The 22,726-nt window shown below is 41.8% G+C and overlaps 1 protein-coding gene across 4 annotated transcripts in view; it reads right to left on the bottom strand.

The window, feature by feature from the left end:
• Positions 1–2,400: 2,400 nt before the first annotated feature.
• RPN2 (ribophorin II) overlaps positions 2,401–22,726 on the bottom strand; it is a 34,494-nt gene continuing 14,168 nt past the window's right edge. For 2 of the 4 annotated variants that reach the window (XM_038370139.2, XM_043495488.1), the window contains exons 7-18: positions 19,912–20,088; positions 19,297–19,415; positions 18,208–18,313; positions 15,119–15,210; positions 13,894–14,008; positions 12,934–13,128; positions 12,264–12,350; positions 11,558–11,653; positions 9,679–9,754; positions 8,762–8,891; positions 5,481–5,554; positions 2,401–2,750 (exon numbers count right to left, since the gene is read on the bottom strand). In XM_038370139.2, coding sequence (XP_038226067.1) covers positions 5,503–5,554; positions 8,762–8,891; positions 9,679–9,754; positions 11,558–11,653; positions 12,264–12,350; positions 12,934–13,128; positions 13,894–14,008; positions 15,119–15,210; positions 18,208–18,313; positions 19,297–19,415; positions 19,912–20,088 — 1,245 coding nt within the window. In that variant the 3' untranslated portion in view covers positions 2,401–2,750; positions 5,481–5,502. The remainder of the gene's footprint in view (positions 2,751–5,480; positions 5,555–8,761; positions 8,892–9,678; positions 9,755–11,557; positions 11,654–12,263; positions 12,351–12,933; positions 13,129–13,893; positions 14,009–15,118; positions 15,211–18,207; positions 18,314–19,296; positions 19,416–19,911; positions 20,089–22,726) is intronic. The other 2 variants (XM_038370140.2, XM_043495490.1) reach the window with 1 other exon arrangement.

Below are 22,726 nucleotides of genomic sequence, written 5' to 3' on the forward strand. Positions count from 1 at the left end.
ACACTAATGAACAATTTGTTTCTTCTTTAGAAGACATACACATACACAATGTACTGGAAACAGCACTGGCCTCAAACATGGCTATTTTGTCCTGTCCAGAACTCTCGGAGCAGGGTTGAACTTACCAGCAAGTCCAGCCTGGGGTTGGTTTGGTGTAAATGAGACTCCTGTGCATCATCAGAGGGGAATTTCAGATTTTACTGGTCAATATATTTTACCTTTCATGATGGAGCATTATTAATTCTACTCCTAACTCCATTGCAACATTATTTCCCACATTTAGGGTGATGTCTGTAGAACTCCTCACTGCCCTTTAGAAGGGGAAATATTTTAGTATGCTCCCCAGTGCCACAAAACCCCTCTCTACAGTGTCTGAGAGGCAGAAGAAGAACATTATTCTGCTTCCTACTCTGGCATCATGACACTCCTACTACTGCACATGTAACAGTTATGCCTTCAGAAGATATGTAAATAATTCCGGGTGGGTTTCGCTTTTCCATCATCGCAGCAGAAATAAAAGTTGTTCTGAATAAACCTGTCCAACAGCAGGTCAAGATTTCTCCTTGTCTCTTGAGATGTGCCTGTTTCTTGGTCATGAGCTACATTTTCTGTCCAATGCCCATTAAGGACCCAGTGTTTGCCAACTGGTTTTGCAGAGGCTAATCCTAACAGCTGTGCTAGACTATTAAAAGAGCACATGGTGGTATCTGCACTTTCCAACTCTAGGCACAGGTATAATTTTGCACATTGAGTTGAGATGAGGTCTTTGTAGTGGTCTCTCATTGTATTAGACCTTTACCTAGGTCAAACTTGGGTTGGAGAATCTTTTCTCTGCTTTTCTTCATGGCCCTCTGCTCAGCACAGTTCATGAGGTGACATATGAAAATAGGGTCCAGCCTACATGCCTGAAAGTGAATGTTTATATCACACATTGTGGACACGAAGGGCTAAATATCTGAAACTGGCTTCAACTCAGCCTCTAGTTTTGTGGGAATAATTTTTCCCTTCCAACTAATAGCAGCCACATTCCACTGTGGGCATTAATGGCAGACAACTAAATTATCACCCACATGTGCAATCAAGGAGGTAGGAAGCTAAAGCCTATCAATCCTCTGCTCCCAGTTATGGATGTAACTGATGGTGGATGCAAATTTACATGTCCCATCTATAAATGTAGACTGAGGACCACCCTGATCCTTGGTGTAGCTCCATGTAAGTCAGTTGAGGTACTACGGAGTGTTTCCTTGAGCCATCCTGCCCTGTGCTAGCTGGGTGTCTCCTGGACCCTTGGTCCTACAGCTGCAGCGATAGACGACAGCTGCAAGAAGGGAAACTGAAGAGTTCAGGCAGAGTACTAACCTTAAACAAACATTTTCAAAACAGAGAAAAGGTGTCTCTAAAAAAAAAAAAAAAAAGTGGGATTAATTTATTCCTATGCTGGGAGTTGTTGATTGAAGAGGAAGGATGGAGGTAAAACTCCACCCAAAACTGTTTTCCAATTCCATGTTCTCACAAAAAGGTGAAGATAATGGAGCTAAAAGATCACAGTGATAAGTCACTACAGGGGTGTGGATTGCTAGGGCATCACTCAGGTATTTAAAAGCTTCTAACCTTTGGCCTGCCAGTGCACTCAGGCTGGGCTCCAATGGCACAGGAATATATAGCCAGCGTGGCTTAGTGTTTAACCAGTCCTTCAGACTTCAAAACAAATCCATCAGACATCGCTATGCCACAGCCAGCGAGCCCACTGCAGACTCTTGACATTCATTTAATTTATCAGAAAAACTCTCTCTCTCTCACACGCACACAGAGAAATTAACCTACTATAAAAAAAACAAAACAAAGAAATGACCCTTGAAGTGGCAAGGTCAGTACCCAGTATTGGAACGGAAACAGAGCTAGGCTAACAAAACTGCTGATGGCAGAGCTTTAGGCTGAACATCCCTCCCTGGAGTTTCATTGATGCTGCATGGTACCCATTAAAAATGATTAATAATTGAGAGTAAAAGGGAGGATGCACTTTAGTCTTCATATTTCAGCACCATGGACAGTTTCTTCCCCAGTTTAGGCACAGAACTGGCTCTTGACTCTTTTGGTTCTAGGACCAGGGAATCTAACATTAATATGAACAAACAGAGGCCCTGTCTATACAGCCTTCCAGTGCAAGCAACAGGACACTGGAATAGAATGTGGCGAGGCCAAGGAAGGACCTGAAAGCAAGTGCCGGGCAAACTGCAGGAGCAGCATCATGAAAAGATGCTTCACACAACAGTATGCCTTTCCTAGAATAAAGAAATTATGGGCTAAGCAAAGCTAGTGAAAACGTGTTTCACTCTCAAATGGAACCCAATGTTACATCACAGCTTCTGAAGCAGCTGGGAATAAAACACTGAACCCTTCTTTCCTCTCATCATCCTCTTTATTCCACAAGGGGGGGAAAATGTCAGAATTACAAAATTTGCACTGTCAGAATTTAAACACTTGGATTGGGGGTGGGGGTGGGAGGGAAGAAAAAGACATGGGCTTTGCTGGTTTAATTCCAAAATTGCTCAAACAGCCACTAAAAACAAATGAGGGAAAACATTCAAAAACATTTAAAAAAAAAGTATAACCACAATGTTCTTGACTTCATAAAAATTTTCTTTTCTGCCTTCCAACTTCTGGCCTTTGGACTGTTTCTTGGCCACTTTTCTGTGTAGATTTGAGTTTTTTCCCTCCTATTTCATCCATTTTTCCGGTACTAATGTGTCCTGAAAGGAAAGAGAAATCCGAACAAAATTAACATTTTCAATGCAAGGTTGAAATTCCTTGCTCATTAAGTGTCCCATGCTCTTTTGATGGAAGATACGGGATTTCTTTTTACATGGTAAAGATGTAATAAACCGTATCATAACATAGCAAGGTGGGGACAAACAGAAGGAACGGTGAAATGTCCAGAAAATGCGAAGGTGGATTACTGGCAAATGGCAGAGGTGACCAGCCTTGCAAAACAAAAACTGAATTTAAAAAATGGTGGCTGAGTGCAAAGCTTTCAACAGGCTTAGCCCAATTCTTAAACTTACCAAGAAACTGCTGGTTTATGCCATTAGAATGAGTGGGTTTGGCTCTTAAAAGGAAGACTTAAAATGTCTTCTCCAAATTAACACCCACCTCCGTGTGAACTAAAGAGTAAAGCCTGGGCCAAGAGAAATCTAACACATACATGACAAATTCATGTCCTCGGAAGAGACAAGACCCAAGGTGCTGCACACCTGCAGGATCCACGGACTTCAATTAGAGCTTTGGGTGCTCAGCACTTTTGCACGTACACTGAACTGTTGTTATAGGAAAGTGCAAACTGATGCGTTCTTGGAATATCAGAGCAACCCTGGCTGTGGTTTTGAGGGGCTGCCAAAGACAACTGCCTGCAGCTGACAGCATTTAGCTCTGGCTAAGGGAGAAGTGTTCAAGGGGGACACAGTGCCATTCCTTACCTACTACACACTGGAGCACCAAGAATTTAATGTTACAAACATTCATCAGCCAAAGTGACACTAAGCTCACATATGGATATCAAGCCAATACCTCTCTAGTTATGTCAGCTTTTTTTGCATGTGCAGTCCAAGGTTCAAAAGCACCCGTGAGGGAGTGGAGAGGTGGTGATGGAGGGGGTCTTGAAAGGGTCTGAAAAGGGACACGAGGCCAAATCTTCAATGTTGTGGACACTAAATGTACTCATGAACATATAGCTGCCCTCACAAAGCAGACTTAATACAGATCGGGCAATTACAAACGTAAACAGGAATTTGTACTCACAAGTAACAGTGCTTTGGTTTAAGGATACAGTTACCTGTGCCCATACTATTGTACATAAAATTTAGTCCCCTCTTTGAAAATTTGAATCCTGGGTCCTAGTTATGTGTGCCTAGAGCACTGGGTAGGTACAATTGTATATACTTCAAAACAATCAAATAGAAGCTTGAGAGATCTTTCCTCAGTGTATTCTGCAATGGTTTCAATTCTATCAGATAAATGGTATCACAGTCTGATTCTCTCTCTTTTCTAACTCTCATCCCAGAAAGAATGCACAGTGTAGGAGAAATGAAGGATATTACGCAGGCATAGAAACAAAAGACATGCAGAAAGACAGGCAGCATGCTGGGCAGTCTGACCCCCATAGCACTATTGCATGGTAAATCCAATGTGGACATGGTAAATGGGAACTTTCCTCAGTCCAAACTAACAGCAGAAATGAAGGGCTTTATACTGGGAAAGTGACGTGGGGGAGATCTGAAAATGATTTCATATACGGAAGGGACTGACCTCTGATGCAGAAAGCCAGGAAGGGATTTTCATAGTTTTCTGGGAGTTTTGTTTTTTAATTGTATCTCCTTCCTCTGAAGCATGAAGGATGGCCATGGCTGAAGAGGGGACAGCGGACATGGGGGCCAGGGCTCTGAGGTGGCATGGAACATTCTCTCTCGCAGGTGCCTGGCTGGCTGGTTTTGGCTCACATGCTCCAGGTCTAACTGCTCGTGTGGGGTCAGGAAGGAATTTGGGTTTTTTTCACCTTCCTCTGCAGTGTGGAGGGCAAATCACTTGCAGGATTATCTGGCTGTATCTTATTTAATTATTTTCCTGCCATTACATAGGCCATGAGCACTGGTGCACCTTGGTTCTGCCTGTGGCACGTAACAGTCTAGTCTCCTGTGGGCTAGAACGCTTTGGCCTAATTTGGGTTGTTGGGTTTAGTGTGTGAGTGCTGGGAGGTGTTGGTGGCCTGTGATATACAGGCAATTGACTAGATGTAGCAGTCCCTTCTGGCCATAATCTCTATGATGCCACAGTGGGAGCCATCAAATCTAGTCTGATTTGATACTTGTATAAATCATAGCTTGGGTCACAAGTCAAAGGAGGTGGGTGGTTTGGCCTTGCTTCTACTAGATATCTGATTACCCACTCCCCAAAGCCACACCCAGTTCAGCCTGACTGGTAGTCTCTGGTAAAGATGCCCAGGAATGAAATAGCAGAAACAGTGCAGGTCAGGACCAGGGAAACGACAGCTGTGTGAGAGAAGTTTGTACAGCGAACACTTTCACTACGCTCACCTCTAGATGACATTCTCCATTCACTTAGAGGCATGATAACCCCCCCAACACCCCCTGGTTTCCATGGTTAATTTAGCTTTTGTTTCATTGTCGTATAGAATCCTTAGGCCCACAATAAAAAGGAAGCACGTGTGTTTGTATATGTATGTGTCACAAACTCGGGAGAATGAAGGCTTCATACAGAAGTCGTTTTCTCTTAATGCACGTAGATAACAGAACATTTAAAGACAGCTGTAATTAAAAATAATACACCCCCACCCCAGATTCAAAGCCGTACGTGACAGGTTGGAAAGTGGCTTCAGCTAAGATTTCTTTTGGCTGAGGAGTGAGTGATGAGAATGAAATGAAGTAGCCAGAATGCCTGGGAAAGGCAAATTCCAGAAGAGCCCTTACTTCTAGGAAGAGGAACCCCCTTTTACCGCAATGTTCTATACTTTGCCAACCTACTGCTCTGTTCTGCAGCAATCCTGCCGAAAGGAGAGAGGGAAAAGATTCAGAGGACAGTGAGGAGGAGAGCAGCCCGGCTCCAGGAACTGGAGCAGATGAAAGAAAATGCAAAAAGTAAAACCAGGGCTTCCAGTACCTTCAATAAAGACACGGGATGGGCCAAACATTACTGCTGCTATCTCTCCTGCGCTGCCCACACCAGGAGAGTGGCTTGACTCAGTCTGTGTCAGGTAGCCATTGCTCTGAGTATCTGACATAGGCTAACAACAAGGGTTACATTGGGTGGCAGTAAGCCAACAAAAGATGCCTTTTAGCAGCTTATTCTCCTATGAGAATCTGAAGAGAGGCCACCTCCGCAGTTAGGTGGAAGTACTATTTTAAAGTTGGCATTTTGGTAAAAGCTCTTATTTGTCACAACCAATGAAACTATATGACTCAATATGGAGAGGCTGTTGAGAGGAGTAGGGAGTAAGCCATCCCCCATTTATCTACTAACAGAAGCCCTGGTAGAGCTGAAAGAGTCAGATAAGCTTCAATGAATCTCCTTTCCCTGATTCTCAAGATTTCTTAATATAGACACTAACAATTTCTGGTTTTACTTTTACCATTTATATTTATCGTCTTAGCAAGAAGCAAACTTCAGACTAATAACTGAAATACAGGAATGACAAAATACAGCTCCATCAGAAAAAAAAAACTCTTGCTAGAGAACTCTATGCAAAGAAGGAGAGGGGAAATACCACATTGAGCATCCTGAGCATGGCTGGAAAATGCTGCTTTGAGAAGGGATTGAGCTCTGTTAATCTAGCTGATTATCTTTGCCCAGCTGCAGTATCTGAATACTGCTTATTTTTAAAAGGCAATAAATCAGTATAAAGTTATTGAAAATACTATTTTTCTCTCAGGTTTTATGGTTCAGATTGCTTTGTAAAAAATGTGTGAACGTGCATGTGCAAACTCCTTCCAGGGGACTATCAAGGGCAAGGTAAGAAAAGAGAACAAGTTTGACTAAAAACGTGTCAAGGTGTAAGCCCAGCAGCCAGGCATTGCACTCGCAAGACAGGGATCAAAGCCTGACTCTTTAAATTAGACTCAAAGTGACAGCAGTTGAGTCTGGCAATTGAGGGGACTTGAGGCTCTGAGAAAGAAAATGGCTGAGATTCAGTCTGTAGTGATGCTGGGGTCCGGGAGCAACAACCCGAAGGCAGCCTAAGTGCATGTGTGTTTGCAAGATGACTTTGCAGTAGCGAGGTACGTATGAGAAGGATCTATGGATACTCTGATTAGAGGGCCAAGGATACATCTATGGAGTGAGGGCAGCTAACTAAACTTTAGATTTATGTTCTTATAAAGGTTTGCTTCCACTAGGAAGGTTTGTGCTGATGGGTAAGCCACAGGGAAGGCTGAAAGCAATTGTGCAGGCTAGGGACGGTCTTGCATAGGACATCAGGAATGTTAGCTGGTTACATGCTCACATTCCCAACTTTCTTGAAGAGTGTCATCTTTATAATAGTGGGGAAGGGAGGGAAATTCCACATGCACAGCAAGTTAGAACAGTGGTCTCATGGCTGATGCCTTTTAAAGGCCAATCCAACAGGAGTCTTTCCAGTGGCTTTAATGGGAATTGAATCAATCCTATATCAGTATAGGAAGTCAAAGCAACATCCTCTTCACCACAAAAGCATTTACCCAGTAAATGGAGCTGTGGAAGGCTGGAACTTCAGAGTACCCTTACAGTGAAAGTTACTGTAAATGTTTGATGTAAAGCATCCACAGAGTTTAATACACCAGGGAGTGAACACTCTCTTCAGAGCATGTGCTTTGTTGTAAGTACAGTTCTTCCAAGGAAAGCATTACGACCTAGACTTTCAAACCTGGATACCTCAGATTAGGCTCCCAAGTCTGCATTTAGGCATCTAAATGAGCGGGCTGGCTCTCACAAGTGCTAAGGCACCAGCAGCTTCAGTGAAATCCATAGAATCACAGAAGTATGGCGCCTAAAACAGTTCTCCAGCTGAGGCCTCACCAATGCTGAATAGTGCCATACAAATACCTCCCGTGTCTTACATACAACTCTCCTGTTAATACAATCCAGAATGATATTAGCCTTTTTTGCAACTGCATTACATTGTTGGCTCATATTCAATTTGTCATCCATAATAACTCCAAATCCTTTTCTGCAGTACTACCGCCTAGCCAGTTATTCCTCATTTTGTAGTTATACATTTGATTTTTCCTTTCTAAATGAAATATTCTGCACTTGTTTTACTGATTTTGTTGATTTCAGACCAATTCTCTAATTTGTCGTCATTTTGAATTCTAATCCTGTCCTCCTAAGTTCTTGTGGCTTGGTGTCATTCACAAATTTTCTACACATACTGTCCACTCCATTCTCCAAGTGACTAATGAAAATACTGAATAGTACCAGACACGAGAGACCCACCCTGTGGGGCCCCACTAGACGTGGCCTCCTAATTTGACAGCGAACCTTTGATCACTACTCTTTGAGTAGTCTCTCAATTAGTTTTGCACCCACCTTATATTTCATCTACACCACACTTCCCTAGTTTGCATATGAGAATGTCATGTGGGACTGTGTCAAAAGAAATACTGAAAATCAAGATATATCGTGTCTACTGCTCCCCCCCATCCACCAGGCTGGTAACCCTGTCCAAGAAGGAAATTGGGTTGGTTTGGCATGATTTTTCCTGACAAATCCATGCCGGCTATTCCTTATAACCCTACTATCCGCCATGCTTACTGCTGGCTGTTCTGCACTTCTGAGAAACAGCCCATTCATTTAGGTGCCTTAATTTAGGCCCCAAGTTGAAGTCTTGGCCTATGAGGAAAACCCATGTTCTGTCAATGCCAAAGGAAAAGCACAAACTCCCTCTCAAAATTCAAAATATTTGATCAATTCATTGAGCTGCTTTATAACCCACTCTCCTCAAAACCCCACAGCTAGTAATTCTCCAGTGACAGCCACCCCCACTGCAAGCAGCTAGACTACTTGCTATTTAGCACTCCATCAGGTGTTTGTGCTGAAAATGGCAAGTGGAACATGGCAGAGCTGCCTGCTTCTAAATATGACACGAACTGGAAACTAGTAACTTGGTGCTCAGCACTAGATCTGCTGATGTCAAATGCTGTCAACATGGCCACCTTCCTTCCCCTGGCTTTTTGGAAACCAGACCCTACACAGTTACATCCACCTCCCTTCCTCTTACCTCTTTACTGCTTTCTGGGCCAACATTCTGTTGCCTGCCAGGAATGTGACACTGCCCAGGATGGCCAGGTACTTCAGAGTCTGGAACATGTTAAGTTGAGTCCAATAGACATACATGAGCCCCAACATGGCTATGAAGAGATAAGACAGAAAGTCTCATTTTAAAGCAAGACACTGGTTAAAACTGCTCATGGCACTAGACAGTTTACAAGTAACACATTGTGCTGCCCCTAAGCCTTGGATTCCAGTCTCTCCCTGACTCCTTGGCTCAGGAGAACCAGAGAACCTCTGCAGTCAGTTCCCTGTGAACAAGGGCCTTATGCCATTGTGGGTGATGAAAAAGTAGCACTGATGAGTTATGTCCAATTCTCTTCAAATGGAAGATTGGCGGATGCAATATGAATGTTTGTGTGTGTTGGAGGAGGAGAAGGGTTCCAGGGTTCTGTGAGGGACCAAAAAAACCAATGAGAACTGAGAAAACTAGGTCCCATCCATTCCTGACCAGGACAAGTTGGTCTACAGTGTGTGCATAAATAGATTCAGGAAGGAGTACAGGGAGATCCTATAGGCCTTCGTCCCCACTCCACTGCCACAAAAAAATTCCCTATCTACCAAAGGGTGAATACACAACAAAAATAGTGACCTCTGATATGAAGAGTGCTATTAAGCATAGGTAAGTGGTGTGCAAGAGGAGCCCAGTATAATGACCGCTTTTATAAGCGGATGGACAAAACAGGTTTGTTTATCACCATATTAACAATTCTGAAAGGCAGAAAGGAAGAGGAAAACGAGAGAGAAATGTTATGCTATTAAGTCATTACAGTTAATAGGTTGTGAGTCCACTTATCATCAAAGTACTCATCTGTAAAGTCCATGTGGGAAGGATGTCATACAAAGCAGAGAGCCTCTGGCACTTACCAGCATGTCCCAGGTGAAAGATAATGGTGCTGGGAGTGAAGCTGAAATTGGAGATGTTGGCACCAATCTTTATCCACTGAAAGAAAAAAATAAAACCCCAATCACAATGGCTTTATTAGACAATAGCTTTTATTTGTCATCAGTTATCCACAAAGTTCTTTAATATGCCTTTTAAACTGGAGCTTCTTCAAATGCATCAATTAAAATGATGGCCAAGACTGCAAAACCAATGTGTTTGTTACTGCTTGTCCACAGGAGGAAACAGCCTGGAGTAGTTACTGTGGGAGAGCTACTGCAGAATAGCTATTTCACAATAGCTCCCCACACCACACTAACAGTGTCTTTGTGTGGTGTAGTTTTAATTCACACCCGAGTTTATTTCACAACAGCTTCCTCGTGTAGACAAGCCCTTAAACAGTGGCCAACCTAAGATCCCATCTCGCTTCTGCCAAGTTTTTAAGGCAGAAGACACTGCTCCTAGTTGCAATAATGAATCCGTTTTCATGAAAGCAGCCAGTCAGTTAGTATTTCTTTAAGAGTTAGATACCAGCTATCTTGGAGTCTGCAGGATCTCGCATAAGTATTTTGCTAAACAAAGCCTCCAAACCCATCCTTCCCTCAGAAAAATCTGATGTGCCTTGAATTCATATAAATAAAACTGATAACAGTGAACATGATGTTCTGTTACTGAACCCAGGATGAAACTAGCTACAGTTCTAGAAGAAATAAAAGGTTATGAATGACCATGTAATAATGTCAGTTTGAAGGGAGTAGAAGAGAAGATGAAAAGGAGAAGCATCACTGAGGGGGTGCTGGGTAAGTCAACAAATGCACCATGGATTCTGAAGGTAACCGGACACAGCTCTATCTGACTGCCCCCCAGCCTTCAGAAGAGGAGAGGTTGCATTTGGAACACACTATGAGGTAAGGGTAAGGGTTCAAAGAGGAGCCATATGTTTTTCCCACCAAATCATGTATAATTTAACTTGATGAGCAGAGAGATTGTAAAGTATACTAAGCAAGTTCTAAAGTGGTGTTTAATTGATGACAGGTGCTTGGCTGATGCTGTACATTTCAGCTCCAGCAATAGGGAGTCAAATACTGATTAGGTCCACAAGTTGGAATCAATCTGGTGGTGTCTCAGCCAAGTCCTTTAGCATGTGAATCCACATCACAAAAAGTTGCCATGCAGTTTGGTATGACTGCCTTTGTTCTAGAAGAATCTAAGCCTGGAACAGCAGGGGCAATTGAGGTCAGAACTGACAATGTCAGCAGAGCCATGTGGGAGAAGCTTACAGTGCAGGATGCCTCATCCTAATCAGTGTTATTAGTTTTCTAACTGGAGCATAAACAATTTAGGGACAGGGAGTTGGAACTGACAAGCCAGTCCAACCCTTTGCACATAGATTGGGACCAGAGTAGCTCCATTAATTTGCTTGTAACATCCCATTTCCATAATGCCCTGCCTTGTTAACGTCAGGCTCTTCCTAAGGACTGGAGAGAAGCTATATCAGTCAACAAGTAACGCTAGTGAGTGAGGCAAGAATTCCTCTAGTCACCTGATAGCCTCTCCCTCGATATCTGGGAATCGAAACTGCACTTCTACCGAGACCAAGGGGCTTTATTACATTTTCTTTAACTTGTTCAGTGCCTTAAGATGATTTGCTGGGAGTCCAGCATAGAATGAAACAGAACCAGAGAGTTATCTGAGTTAGAAGGGACCTCTAGAAAGACACTGTTCTTCCCCCTGTATCACAGCAAGACTGGCTTAATTACTCCTAACTAGAGTATAGTTAAGAGGTGTGGCTGAAGTTGTTTACTGTGCTAGTTTTGGGTTGTGGGCAGAAGAGAAATTCAACATGGAATCTATTCAACTTACCAGAATTAAGAGCAAAAACAGCGGGGAGAGGATCAAGGCTGTGAATGTGTTGGATACCACTGTAGGAGGCCTCTTCTCAGGTTCCCTGAACAGGTGCTGTAGAGAGAAGTCCCTTTAGAAGCACTTCACAAGAATAGCTTTCACCTCAACTGTTTCTGTCCTGGTCACAGGTCCCACACGCTAAGTATCAAAGGCCCAGTCCATGTCTTTCTTGTGAAAGTGTCTCCCTCCTCCAAAACGTAATCCCTTGCTTTCTTGCAGTGTCAATTTTCCCTTGTAGTCTGTAAAACAGGGAATCTCTGGCTACTCAGCATGCATCATGGATGATGCTCCATGAGCAGACCTGAAGGGAGTGTGTGAGAGAGATCGATCTTTAGGAGATGGAAGCTTTCGTTGGTCTCCATTTGATGAAGCATAGAAAGTGTGATCTCTAACAAAACAGAGCGTGTTCCCATTGCTCAGATTTGGATCTCCTCAATGATGGCACAATATTTTGTTGCCACACCACTGGGACACAGAGCTTATTTCTGCCTACTGATAAGTAATGCAAGCCCAAACTCCTTATCCACCAAGAAGTTATTTTTGTTTTCCTCCAATGGGCATCACAAACATGGTGAAGATGCTCTCGTATAGAAGGCTACTTTTTAAGATTGTCACTGAAACTGGGCATCAACAATAGAATTCATTCTCATCTTTAGAGCTGTACCTGGATTTCTGGCTTGGGAATGAAAAGCTTCTTTGACTGGACTGTGGATGGAGCCTCTTCCTCTGGGAATTTGATAACAACATCAGCCTGAAATGGAATTGAACAAACTTACAAAGCCATGACCCTGGTGTATGATCTATAAAGGCTATTACACCCCCCTTCATACCCCCTCCCCGAGACAGATTCCCCAACATAATGAAAGCATTAAAGACGACTAAGAAATTCAGCCACACTACAACGAACAACTCACAACACGGACCTACTGAATTGCATTTTAAACTGACATTTCCTTTTCTGAACAGGGAAGGGAATGCCCTTCATTTAGCACTATACTGCTGGATATGTTCAAATCCCAGCTGGTACACACAAGTTACTTCCAGGGAAAACTTGCTTCTGAGCCTATGCCCAATCAGTACAAGACTGATCTCGGACAGCCTGTTCCATGGCTGCTCAACCATGACACACAGAGCTGAAAAGTCATTCTAGTCTTGCTTTTGCATAGATTCTAAATATATGTATATATTTTAAAACCAAGAGTCTACATATGCCATCAAAGGAAGCCACACAGAACTACAGTGTGTGTGTCTTTATTCTTCTAGGCTTCTGTTATTGCGTCTCGCTACGCTGTCAGTGATCCCACAACCATGTCACTGCACAGTCGGCAACATACCACATTCCACAGGATTGGATTTTCCAGAGTGGCATCTCCAATTATCAAGTAAAGGGTGTAGGTACCAGAGGCAGAATCAAACTCTGTCTTTCTCTCAGCAGTGTCCAGTTCAAACTTGTACACATTCTTGCTGTCTGGTTCTGCGACAAACACCACCTCCTGCCCAGTCTTTGCGTTGTGAAGACGGACAAATGTCTGAGAAGGAAAGTGATAATGGCTTAATACGTAGAGATTTTCATCACAGGAAGAAATGTTGGTTTTGACACAAATGAGGCAGGCAAGTATTCATATTTTACAGATGGGGAAACTGAGGCACACGGCAGCAAGTGATTTGCCTAAAGTTAGTGACCCAGTGGCAGAGCTAGAAATAGAATTCAGAAGTCCTAACTACTGGGCACTCTACTGAATTACTTCAGTGCAATCCTTCCCAATGTAGCCACACTCTAATACAGGAACCAGAGCAGTCCACAAAGTCTCTTGGTGCCAGGCATTTCCTGCTGTGGCTACAATTAGCTCTACATGCAGTGTTTTACTATCGACACATGCCTGGTCTATGGACCATGAGGTTGCTACATCAAATGCAACCCTTAGGCATCAGAGTTTCAGGGAACATTCTGTGTCCAAGGTAGAAATGCACTTTTACAGCACAGGATGAATCTTCCTCCACTCTGTATTTGTTTCTCTAAATAAGCCATGAAGTAAAGCTTAGCAGAGGCTTATTTAAAATGTAACAAAATAAGTAAGTGAACTAGATTCACTCTGTTCAGATCCAATCTTCTTTCCCTCTCTTTTGGGTGCACAAAATATTTATCTACAATTTTCCCATCACAATTCATTCCAAACACAGACAACAGGATGGTTTTCAAAGCCTAAGAAAGCTTTTCAAAGAGCAACTGCTGCCTAAGATGCCTCAAGAGGCAGCATCCAGATGACAGGATAACTACATAAATTCATCCTGACCTGGTGAGGGATGAGCTCAGTTCCACTGTTCACATCCACCAGCTGGAAGGACAAGGCAAAATTCTGATGGCTGTCAGCTGTGAATGATCCTTTGGCTTTGGCTGGATAAGCTACCCTAGGGAGGAGGTGGGGGAATAAAAAAATGATTAGAGATGGTTTTCCAACAGAGGGTTTGGAGTGACTGACATGTAAGTCTGGCTAACAGTGTCACGATTTACTCATGGGGGACTTACTGCAGATTACTTGATAAAACAGACCATCAGTTCAGAGAATTAAAATGCCTCTGTTCCATCACTACCCTCCCACAAAACTGAGGGGGGGAAAAAGTAATGATTTAGCATGATTTATTTCTGCAAGCTATTTGTATGGTGTGTATTTTAAGAGAAAAAAATCCAAAATATTGGATTTAAAGAAATCCCACAAAAACTGATTTATAGTTAGAAATCCATTATTTGCACAGCTCTTGGTTTGCTGGCAGTTCAAAAAAAAACAAAACAAAACAAAAAACCCCAACCTTGAAAGCTAAATTTCCAACAAAGTGAAAAGTAAAAAAAATTTGGTTTCGGTCGAACGAAACTATTTGTTTGACCAGAAATAAAATGTTTCGTTTGCATTTTAAAAATATAAAATTGAAGAAAAATTCAAAATGAAAATTCACCACCCCCAACTCAAACATTTTGTTTTGAAAATGCCAAAACAAGAAGATGTTTTAACTTCCAGAATTCTTTGGCTGAAACAATTTGGCAAAACATTTCAGTGTCGCCGAATCTGCATTTTTCCCTGAAAATAAAGTTTCAGCTGACAAGTTTCACCCAGCTCTTTTTGCAGTAGCATGACTGTACACCACACATTCATCTTAGAGGTTCCTCTAGATGAAATCTGGCAATATCATGAGCACTTAATTTATTATTTTATTATTATAGCAATTATTTTAACTAGTTATATCTGCTAACTTGAGCACTGCCAATATGATATAGCTGCATAGAAGTAACTGAGGGCTTGTCTAGCTTCTGTCACCACTTTCTTTAGTTAAAAAAAGCCACTTCCCCTCCAATGAGCTCTCAAGGATTTGTGAGTTGAAAGGAGAAGGCACAGATGCACTTCTGATGATGTTTAGATACAAAAGACTACTTGAGCTTCCATAGCAGAAGATTAGGAGGTACTGAACAGCAGCCTCGGCTCAATATTGTCGTTTACCAGTGCATCTCACACACTATTGCCTTACCTTGCGGTTTTTGGTGCAATGCTTTGATCCTTATCCACAGTAGAAAGATCCACATTTGTAATGCCAACTTCTGTGGAGACCTTTACTTTCAACTGCAGCCAAGCATAATAGGGAAATTAACAGTACACGTACACACACAGTTCATGCCAGCGTTTTCCTTTATAAATCTAGAAATCCCCCTTACTCCCAGATGCCTAAGAGATAATCGAGAACAGCTTTGAAATACCCCCTTTGCCAGAATTTGGGGGTGGGGTAGAGAGGGGAAAGAAGGGCAGAAACAAAACTGACCAGGACTGATCATTCATTAAGAATATACTCCCATACCAATCCCCGCACCCATGCGCCAACAATCCAGACCTCATACTGAGATCAGTAAAGTACAGCTTGTCTATTATGGTCAGGTGGTTACTAGACCCTTTTTAGATAACAGTACCCCTCTTCAAAGGGCAGGATAGGAAGATGGTCCAAGCAACTAGATCCCGCTATAAGTTTTTTAAAATTAATGGAAACTATGTATGTTACTCTGCTCGCAGTTTTTAAAATACATTTCTACTTTTCTCAGTTCCTATTAATATCTAGCCAACAAGTCTGACAGTAACCTGCTATACTTTTCTTGCCTTAGACCTCTGCTAGGTCTTTCTGCACAATCTCTTACCACCAGGCAAAACCAAAGGACTCAGAAATGCAACTGGTCTCTACTTCAATTTAGCAAATTCTCCTTTATGATTAAAGTCAAGTTATTATTTATACTGCCGTGGTCCCAAGGAGGCCCAGTCACAGACCAGGACCCTGTTGTGCTAGGTGCTGTACAAACAGAATAAAAAGACAGCCCCTGTCCCAAGAGTTGACCATCCAAGTAATCAATCAAATCAAGTGGGATTTACTTCCAGCTTCCTCCCACTCATAAATAGTTGCTACAGAGTAGAGCTTTTAATTAGCACATTTGTTCTCCTCACGTAAGCATGGCCACACTGGGTCAGAGCTCTGGTCCATCTAGCCCAGTATCCTGTCTTCCAACAGTGGCCAATACAAAGTGCTTCAGAGGGAATAAACAGAACAGGCAAATATTGAGTGATCCATCCCCCTGTCGTCCAGTCCTAGCTCCTGGCAGTCACAGGCTAAGGACACTCAGAGTGTGGAGTTGCATCCCTGACCATGCTGGCTAATAGCCGTTGATGGACCTATACTCCATGAACTTATATCATTCTTTTTTGAACCCTGTTATAATTTTGGCCTTCACATCATCATCTTATAAAAACCTTCCTTGGAGAGTTAAAAATCTGTTCATCGCCAAGATGATTTCCCATCATGTACTACAGTTTGTTACTGTACGGTTGCTCATGAGTGCCAGACCCTGCTACGCAAGCGAATTTTCTTACATAAAGAATTTTATTTGCACTGTTCGAAGTGAAAAAAAGATAGGTCAGATTTTGGCTCTGCCAATCTTGACTGTTTCTTTACAGCTGAGAATTAGAGATTTCAATAGGGATGTTATCCATAAGATTTCTTCTTGTTAGTGGATCCTGCCCCAAACTAGCCAGAGAACAGAACTTCATATTGGTTCTAGGACAGGAACAAAGGATGTGAGAATCTGATCCATTTCCAGTTTTAAAGGCAACTGAGAGCACCTCAGTGCTATTCTGTAAAATTCCCTTTACTGACTATTACACACAAGCCCATCTCACAAATATTTTAATGCCAGGAAATGCAGTCTTTCCACATGGAGTAATAACCCTGCAGTTTAGCTCATTACAGTCAAAAGCTACTGTGCATTAGGGACAATTAATGGTAATGACAGCCTCCGAACACACCACTCCCCCGCAGCCCTCCCTGCTAACAATGAGTCTTATTACTAGGAGACGATCACACAAAGCCATGGGCATTAATACATTCCCCCTGACACCACATGCCTCTAGAGAGTTTAAGCGAGACCATCAATCCCTTCCTGACACTCTAAGTCCGATTATTACTACAATTACAACGCCAATTTGATATGCATGGCAGAGGCCAGCACTTGTAAATAAGTGTCTTCCTCCCCCCCATTCTGTGCCGACTGAACTGTAAGATTTTAAATGCTAATTTTTTCATTAGCAGCAACTGAGGGCAAAAAGTTAACCCCCCAGAATACACATCACTTGAGGAGAGTGACAATTGTTCCCAACTGTCACCACTGCAGTGACTTTGTGAATGGAACGTTCTCCCTGGAGCAAATCTGGGGAAAAAGTAGAATCCAAAACATTTATTCACAACTACTTTTCCTTGAACAACAAGTAGCGGGCGACTGTTTCTACTAGCAGAGGTGTGTTTGAACAAGCGCTTCTTAATTTGCACCCATAACATGACTCTCTCAGTCTTGCTCTGACATGAAGCGAACATCTATGTCTCCCTCTTTTCAAGATGGAAGCAACACAAGTTTGACTGTAGAGTATATACAAAGACAAAAAAAGATCAACTACTTAATTTTCATGTTATATAAGGAACTGTGTAACATGGCTCTTTAACCACATCCTGAAGTTTATGGGCTCAAATTCTGAATAGCTTGGAGAACCAACATTTCTAGTGAGTTTTTTCATTACTTCATATCAATAGATGTTATGCAAACAGCTGCTTTACATTGCCAACGTTACTAATCTTTGCTCTGTATTTGATGTACAAGTATTAAGTGATTAATAATCAGTGAAATAACTAATTGATCCCCTTCCTTGCCCTCTCCAGATCTAGTTTCTGATCCTGAGGCAAAGTCATAACAATAATACCCAACCCTTAGACCGTACTTTGCATCAGTAGATTTCCAGGCTCTTTATGCCCATTTTACACAAAGAGAAACTGAAACAGGTGAAGCAACTTGCCCCAAGGTCACAGAGCAGGCCAGTGGCAGAGGAATTCACACCCCTCTGCCCCCAGTTTCCTGACTCCAAGCCCCAAGCTCAACCCCCTTAGGCTAAATCAAAGTCTGTTGCTTTGCAGAAGATTGTGATGGCACACATTCAGTACAACGGGATAGATCTTCATATGGTATATTAAAACTATTAAAAGTAGTTCCATTGAATAAACACTTCACAATTAGACCACAATCAAAACACACGCACCTCAACTTTGTTTGCAATTAATCGACTGTCACCATCAACGCTGATGGAGAAATCATAATATCCACTGGCAGGTTTGACATTCATGAAGTTCAGCTCAAAGATGTCTCTGTGATAACAAGAGCAGAGATATAAAGAACAGAAAACACATGTTCTACAATACCCTATGGGAAACTTGTGCAACTATACAGAAGTGAAAGACTCCAAAGAGCAAGGTATACTAGATTTTCCTCTACTACATCTTACAAGTATCTGAGAGAAGCAGCATATAAAAATTGAAAAATATTAGCATGAATACAGCATTTCTGGGTGAGAAGAAACTTTTGCTCTTCCAAAAATAAAGATATCTTCTACATTTAAGTCTGATATTTTCTAGGTACACTACATTGTAGTTTTATTACAGCATTTTTTCTTGTAGACAAAGACGTACAAGATGCTCTATCTACAGCAACTGCAATGGTTAACGGTCACGAGCAGAGGAACAGTAAGTTTATAACAGTGGATTTACACAGTAAAATGGAGGTCAGAAATGATCATTTCTTTTGAAGGTGGGGAAATTTCATCTCACCCTCACAAACCCTTGCTGGATCAGTCTGAACGGATAGATTATGGCAGTAACCCCAAACGTGGTTGTTTAGAGCACCATATGTGGCTCTCATTAAGTCCACATCCCAAATGTAAGTCTGATGTCAGAGCAAACAGTTAGGATAAGCATATACCACACTACCCAAAATAAGTAAGGCAGTCCTAAGCAGACAGCTCAGTACTGCCAAAATCATTCTTCATCCATCCAAGGAGTTAGGGAAAGAGGAGAAACACCATATGTTCCCTCCCAGCAGTCAGAAATATTGTTGGGAGGGGAGAATTGCATCACTAGGGAAATGAAATGTGGCAATGATTCACTATCATTACTAAAGTACACTCTAAAAGTCACTACGCTCACCAATAAATAACTATCGTGCCTTGAGTATTCCATCATTTAAGAAGCGTTTCTTTCTTATGAGAGACAGAGAAGAGGAGAAAAAAATCCACTATTATTATAATAGAGGTTGCTCCTTTATGTCAAACAGTAGAAACAGGTTTGTTCCTTACCCTGAAATGGCAAACGGCATCTGGTGAAGGACAGTGGCTTTGGTAGAAGCAGACTTGGCATGGTCTAGCTTCACAGCAGCTTGAGTCAGTGGCTGTGACATGACATTGGTCACTTGCAGCTAGAAAGAGAAAAAGTGATTAGTAAGAGTAAGATTCACATTTCTGGGAAGGCTACCACTCAGGGAGCTAATTCTTGGAAGACGGAGAAGCATCCAAAGACGACTCACTTGTAGGAATCCCCTGCCTTCTACTACTATTCCCCATGATTTGACTGACAAACACGTCAAGTTTGAAACACAGCATCGTCAATCTACCTAGTTCCTTATGATGCCTTCATATCGTGATCAGAAACATTATTAATTCTCCTAATAAAAGCAATTATGCTGAACACTGTGGTGCCTTTTGTGGTAGTGTCTCTGCTTAATCCCCAGTACACAGGGATCCATAAGACTCATTTCACATAGGCACTGAATGTGGATTTTAGGAATTAAGTATGCATTTGAGCCCTGGTGCCAGAAGTGAAAGGAGTTATCCAATGCACTAAGGCATCCCATCCCTGTAACACTGCAGATTGAGCCAAGAGGATCATGGACAAATGCAAGTCTAGGTGCTCACCCTGAGTATGGGTTGATGATGAGAGACAGCTGCTGGCCCATCAGGGACGACGATGATAGGCAAGTGGTAGCGGTTCTGGGATAAAGAACCTGCAGCACAAGCCACGCTGAAGGCCTCAGAGAGTGTCTCAAAGTTCTTCTTGCTAAAAATTGCATTCATCAGCTGGATTATCTGATCCTGAAACAAAAAGGAACCAATCGTGTCAGCCAAACATGGGGGGGTGGCAGGTAAGGAAGGAGAGGGAGGGCCACTTTCCCCAACATTTGAGAAGGGCCCAGCCTAACAAAGTGCTAAAAACCTCCTTGTGCAGGAAGAGAAGCTCTGACTTATACTCCGGTGATTTTACATTAAATCTCTCTGCAGATATGATTGGCATAATAGTCTCATTCAAATACAAATACAGTACCCAACAGCCACAAGATTTATGTTTCTTTTATTTTAAATTCATTTTGTTTAAACTATTATTAGGTCAGCCCTGTAACAATGGAAGGTTAGTTACCTATACTTCAACTGGGTTGAACCTTAGGATTCTTGTTCTTGGGTCTAGAATTCCCAGCACAAGACAGGAGGGGGAAGCCTGAATTAATAAAGAATCTTTAGAATTCCTATTTGTTTCAAAATATAAGGCTACCCCTTGATATAAGCACAGGCATTCGGGCCAACTTCTGATATGAAAATGGCCTGGTACTCAAAAATCAATAAGAGGCCTGTATACACACCTCATGTTCCAGAGAGTCCGTCCAATATCCAAGGAACGTATACAGTTCGTTTATCATTACAAAACCGTACCAAAAACACCCGCCACAGTCACCTCCTAAACAAACTCCTTTTAGTTTTCTCAAACACATTTAAAGTTCCTCTATTTGCTCAGTTTCCACTGTGTTCATATCTACTGATGTCTCATTTTCCCCATGTTTGCACCTACTGATCAGTGGACATGAGACCCCAATTGAAGGCACCCAGATGGAAGGATCAGATCCTCTATTACGTGCCAATCTCACCAAGTGCTCTTCTCCAGAACACAGCATCTTGAGGGATCGGAGACTTAATTATCAACAGATACACTAGTGTAACACCATGAAAACCGTAAGGGGAGTTGTTTTAAATATTATAAACCCACTAAACTTTAAAATAACTCGGGTGGCTTTCTGAAAAAGAGGTATTTTCCCCATTCAGTTAAAGTCATCCAACAAAAGAGCTCCTGACAGTCTGATCTAGAATCAACGCTAAACAATTCTCTCTAATTGGACCTATTTATTTGTGTGTGTCTTGGGACTCCGACAGTCTGAAATGTGCGACTGTTTTCACCAGAACCTCGGTGTCAAAAGCAACATCCAAATTACTCCAGCATCAAGTCTGCTTGGCAGCAGCACGAAAAAGGGCCAAGAATGAACTCAGATTCTGAACACAGGCGTCATGCTCAACGGTCTCCATTGCTGCTATTACCTGAATGATGCACCAAGTGTCTCAGCATAGCTTCCTTTTTCAGGTCCTTACATAAAGCTGGTTATAATAGTACACTGAGGTTCAGTGAACTGTACCCTAAAAGACACTAAGTAAATGATCCTGCAAAGGGCTCGCAATAATGATTTCTATTATGGCTGTTGATTAATTGCAGTTAACTCATGCGATTAACTCAAAAAAAAAATTAATTGCGATGAATTGCACTGTTAAACAATAGAATCCCAACTGAAATTTATTACCTATTTTTGGATGTTTTTCTACATTTTCAAATATATTGACTTCAATTACAACACAGAATACAAAGTGTACAGTGTTCACTTTATATTATTTTTTATTACAAATATTTGCACTGTAAAAATGATAAACAAAAGAAATAGTACTTTTCAATTCACCTCATACAAGTACTGTAGTGCAATCTCTATCGTGAAAGTGTAACTTACAAATGTAGATTTTTTTTTTGGTTACATAACTGCACTCAAAAACAAAACCCTTTTACACTGTAGAGCCTACAAGTCCACTTAGTCCTACTTCCTGTTCAGCCAACTGCTAAGACAAACAAGTTTGTTTACATTTACAGGAGATAATGCTGCCGGCTTATTTACAATGTCTCCAGAAAGTGAGAACAGGCGTTCAGATGGCACTTTTGTAGCTGGCATTGCAAGGTATGTATGTGCCAGATATGCTAAACATTTGTATATACCCTCATGCTTTGGTCACCATTCCAGAGGACATGCATGCTTCCATGCTGATGACATTCGTTCTGCCATCTATTTCTTTTTATAGCAGTCTTGGATGATGACCCAGCACACGCTGTTCATTTTAAGAACACTTTCACTGCAGATCTGACAAAATGCAAAGAAGGTACCAATGTGAGATTTCTAAGGATATATACAGCACTCGACCCTGGATTTAAGAATCTGAAGTGCCTTCCAAAATCTGAGAGGGATGAAACAAACACACACTTCTAAACAAATACTTTGCCTCAGTCTTTAATAAGGCTAAAGAGGATCTTAGGGATAATGGTAGCATGACAAATGGGAATGAGGATATGGAGGTAGATATTACCATATCTGAGGTAGAAGCGAAACTGAAACAGTTTAATGGGACTAAATCGGGGGGCCCAGATAATCTTCATCCAAGAATATTAAAGGAATTGGCACCTGAAATTGCAAGCCCATTAGCAAGAATTTTTAATGAATCTGTAAACTCAGGAGTAGTACCGAATGATTGGAGAATTGCTAATATAGTTCCTATTTTTAAGAAAGGAAAAAAAAGTGATCCGGGTAACTAAAGGCCAGTTAGTTTGACATCTGTAGTATGCAAGGTCCTGGAAAAAATTTTGAAGGAGAAA

This window comes from Dermochelys coriacea, chromosome 13, assembly GCF_009764565.3.
Source record: "Dermochelys coriacea isolate rDerCor1 chromosome 13, rDerCor1.pri.v4, whole genome shotgun sequence".
NCBI lineage: Eukaryota > Metazoa > Chordata > Testudines > Dermochelyidae > Dermochelys > Dermochelys coriacea.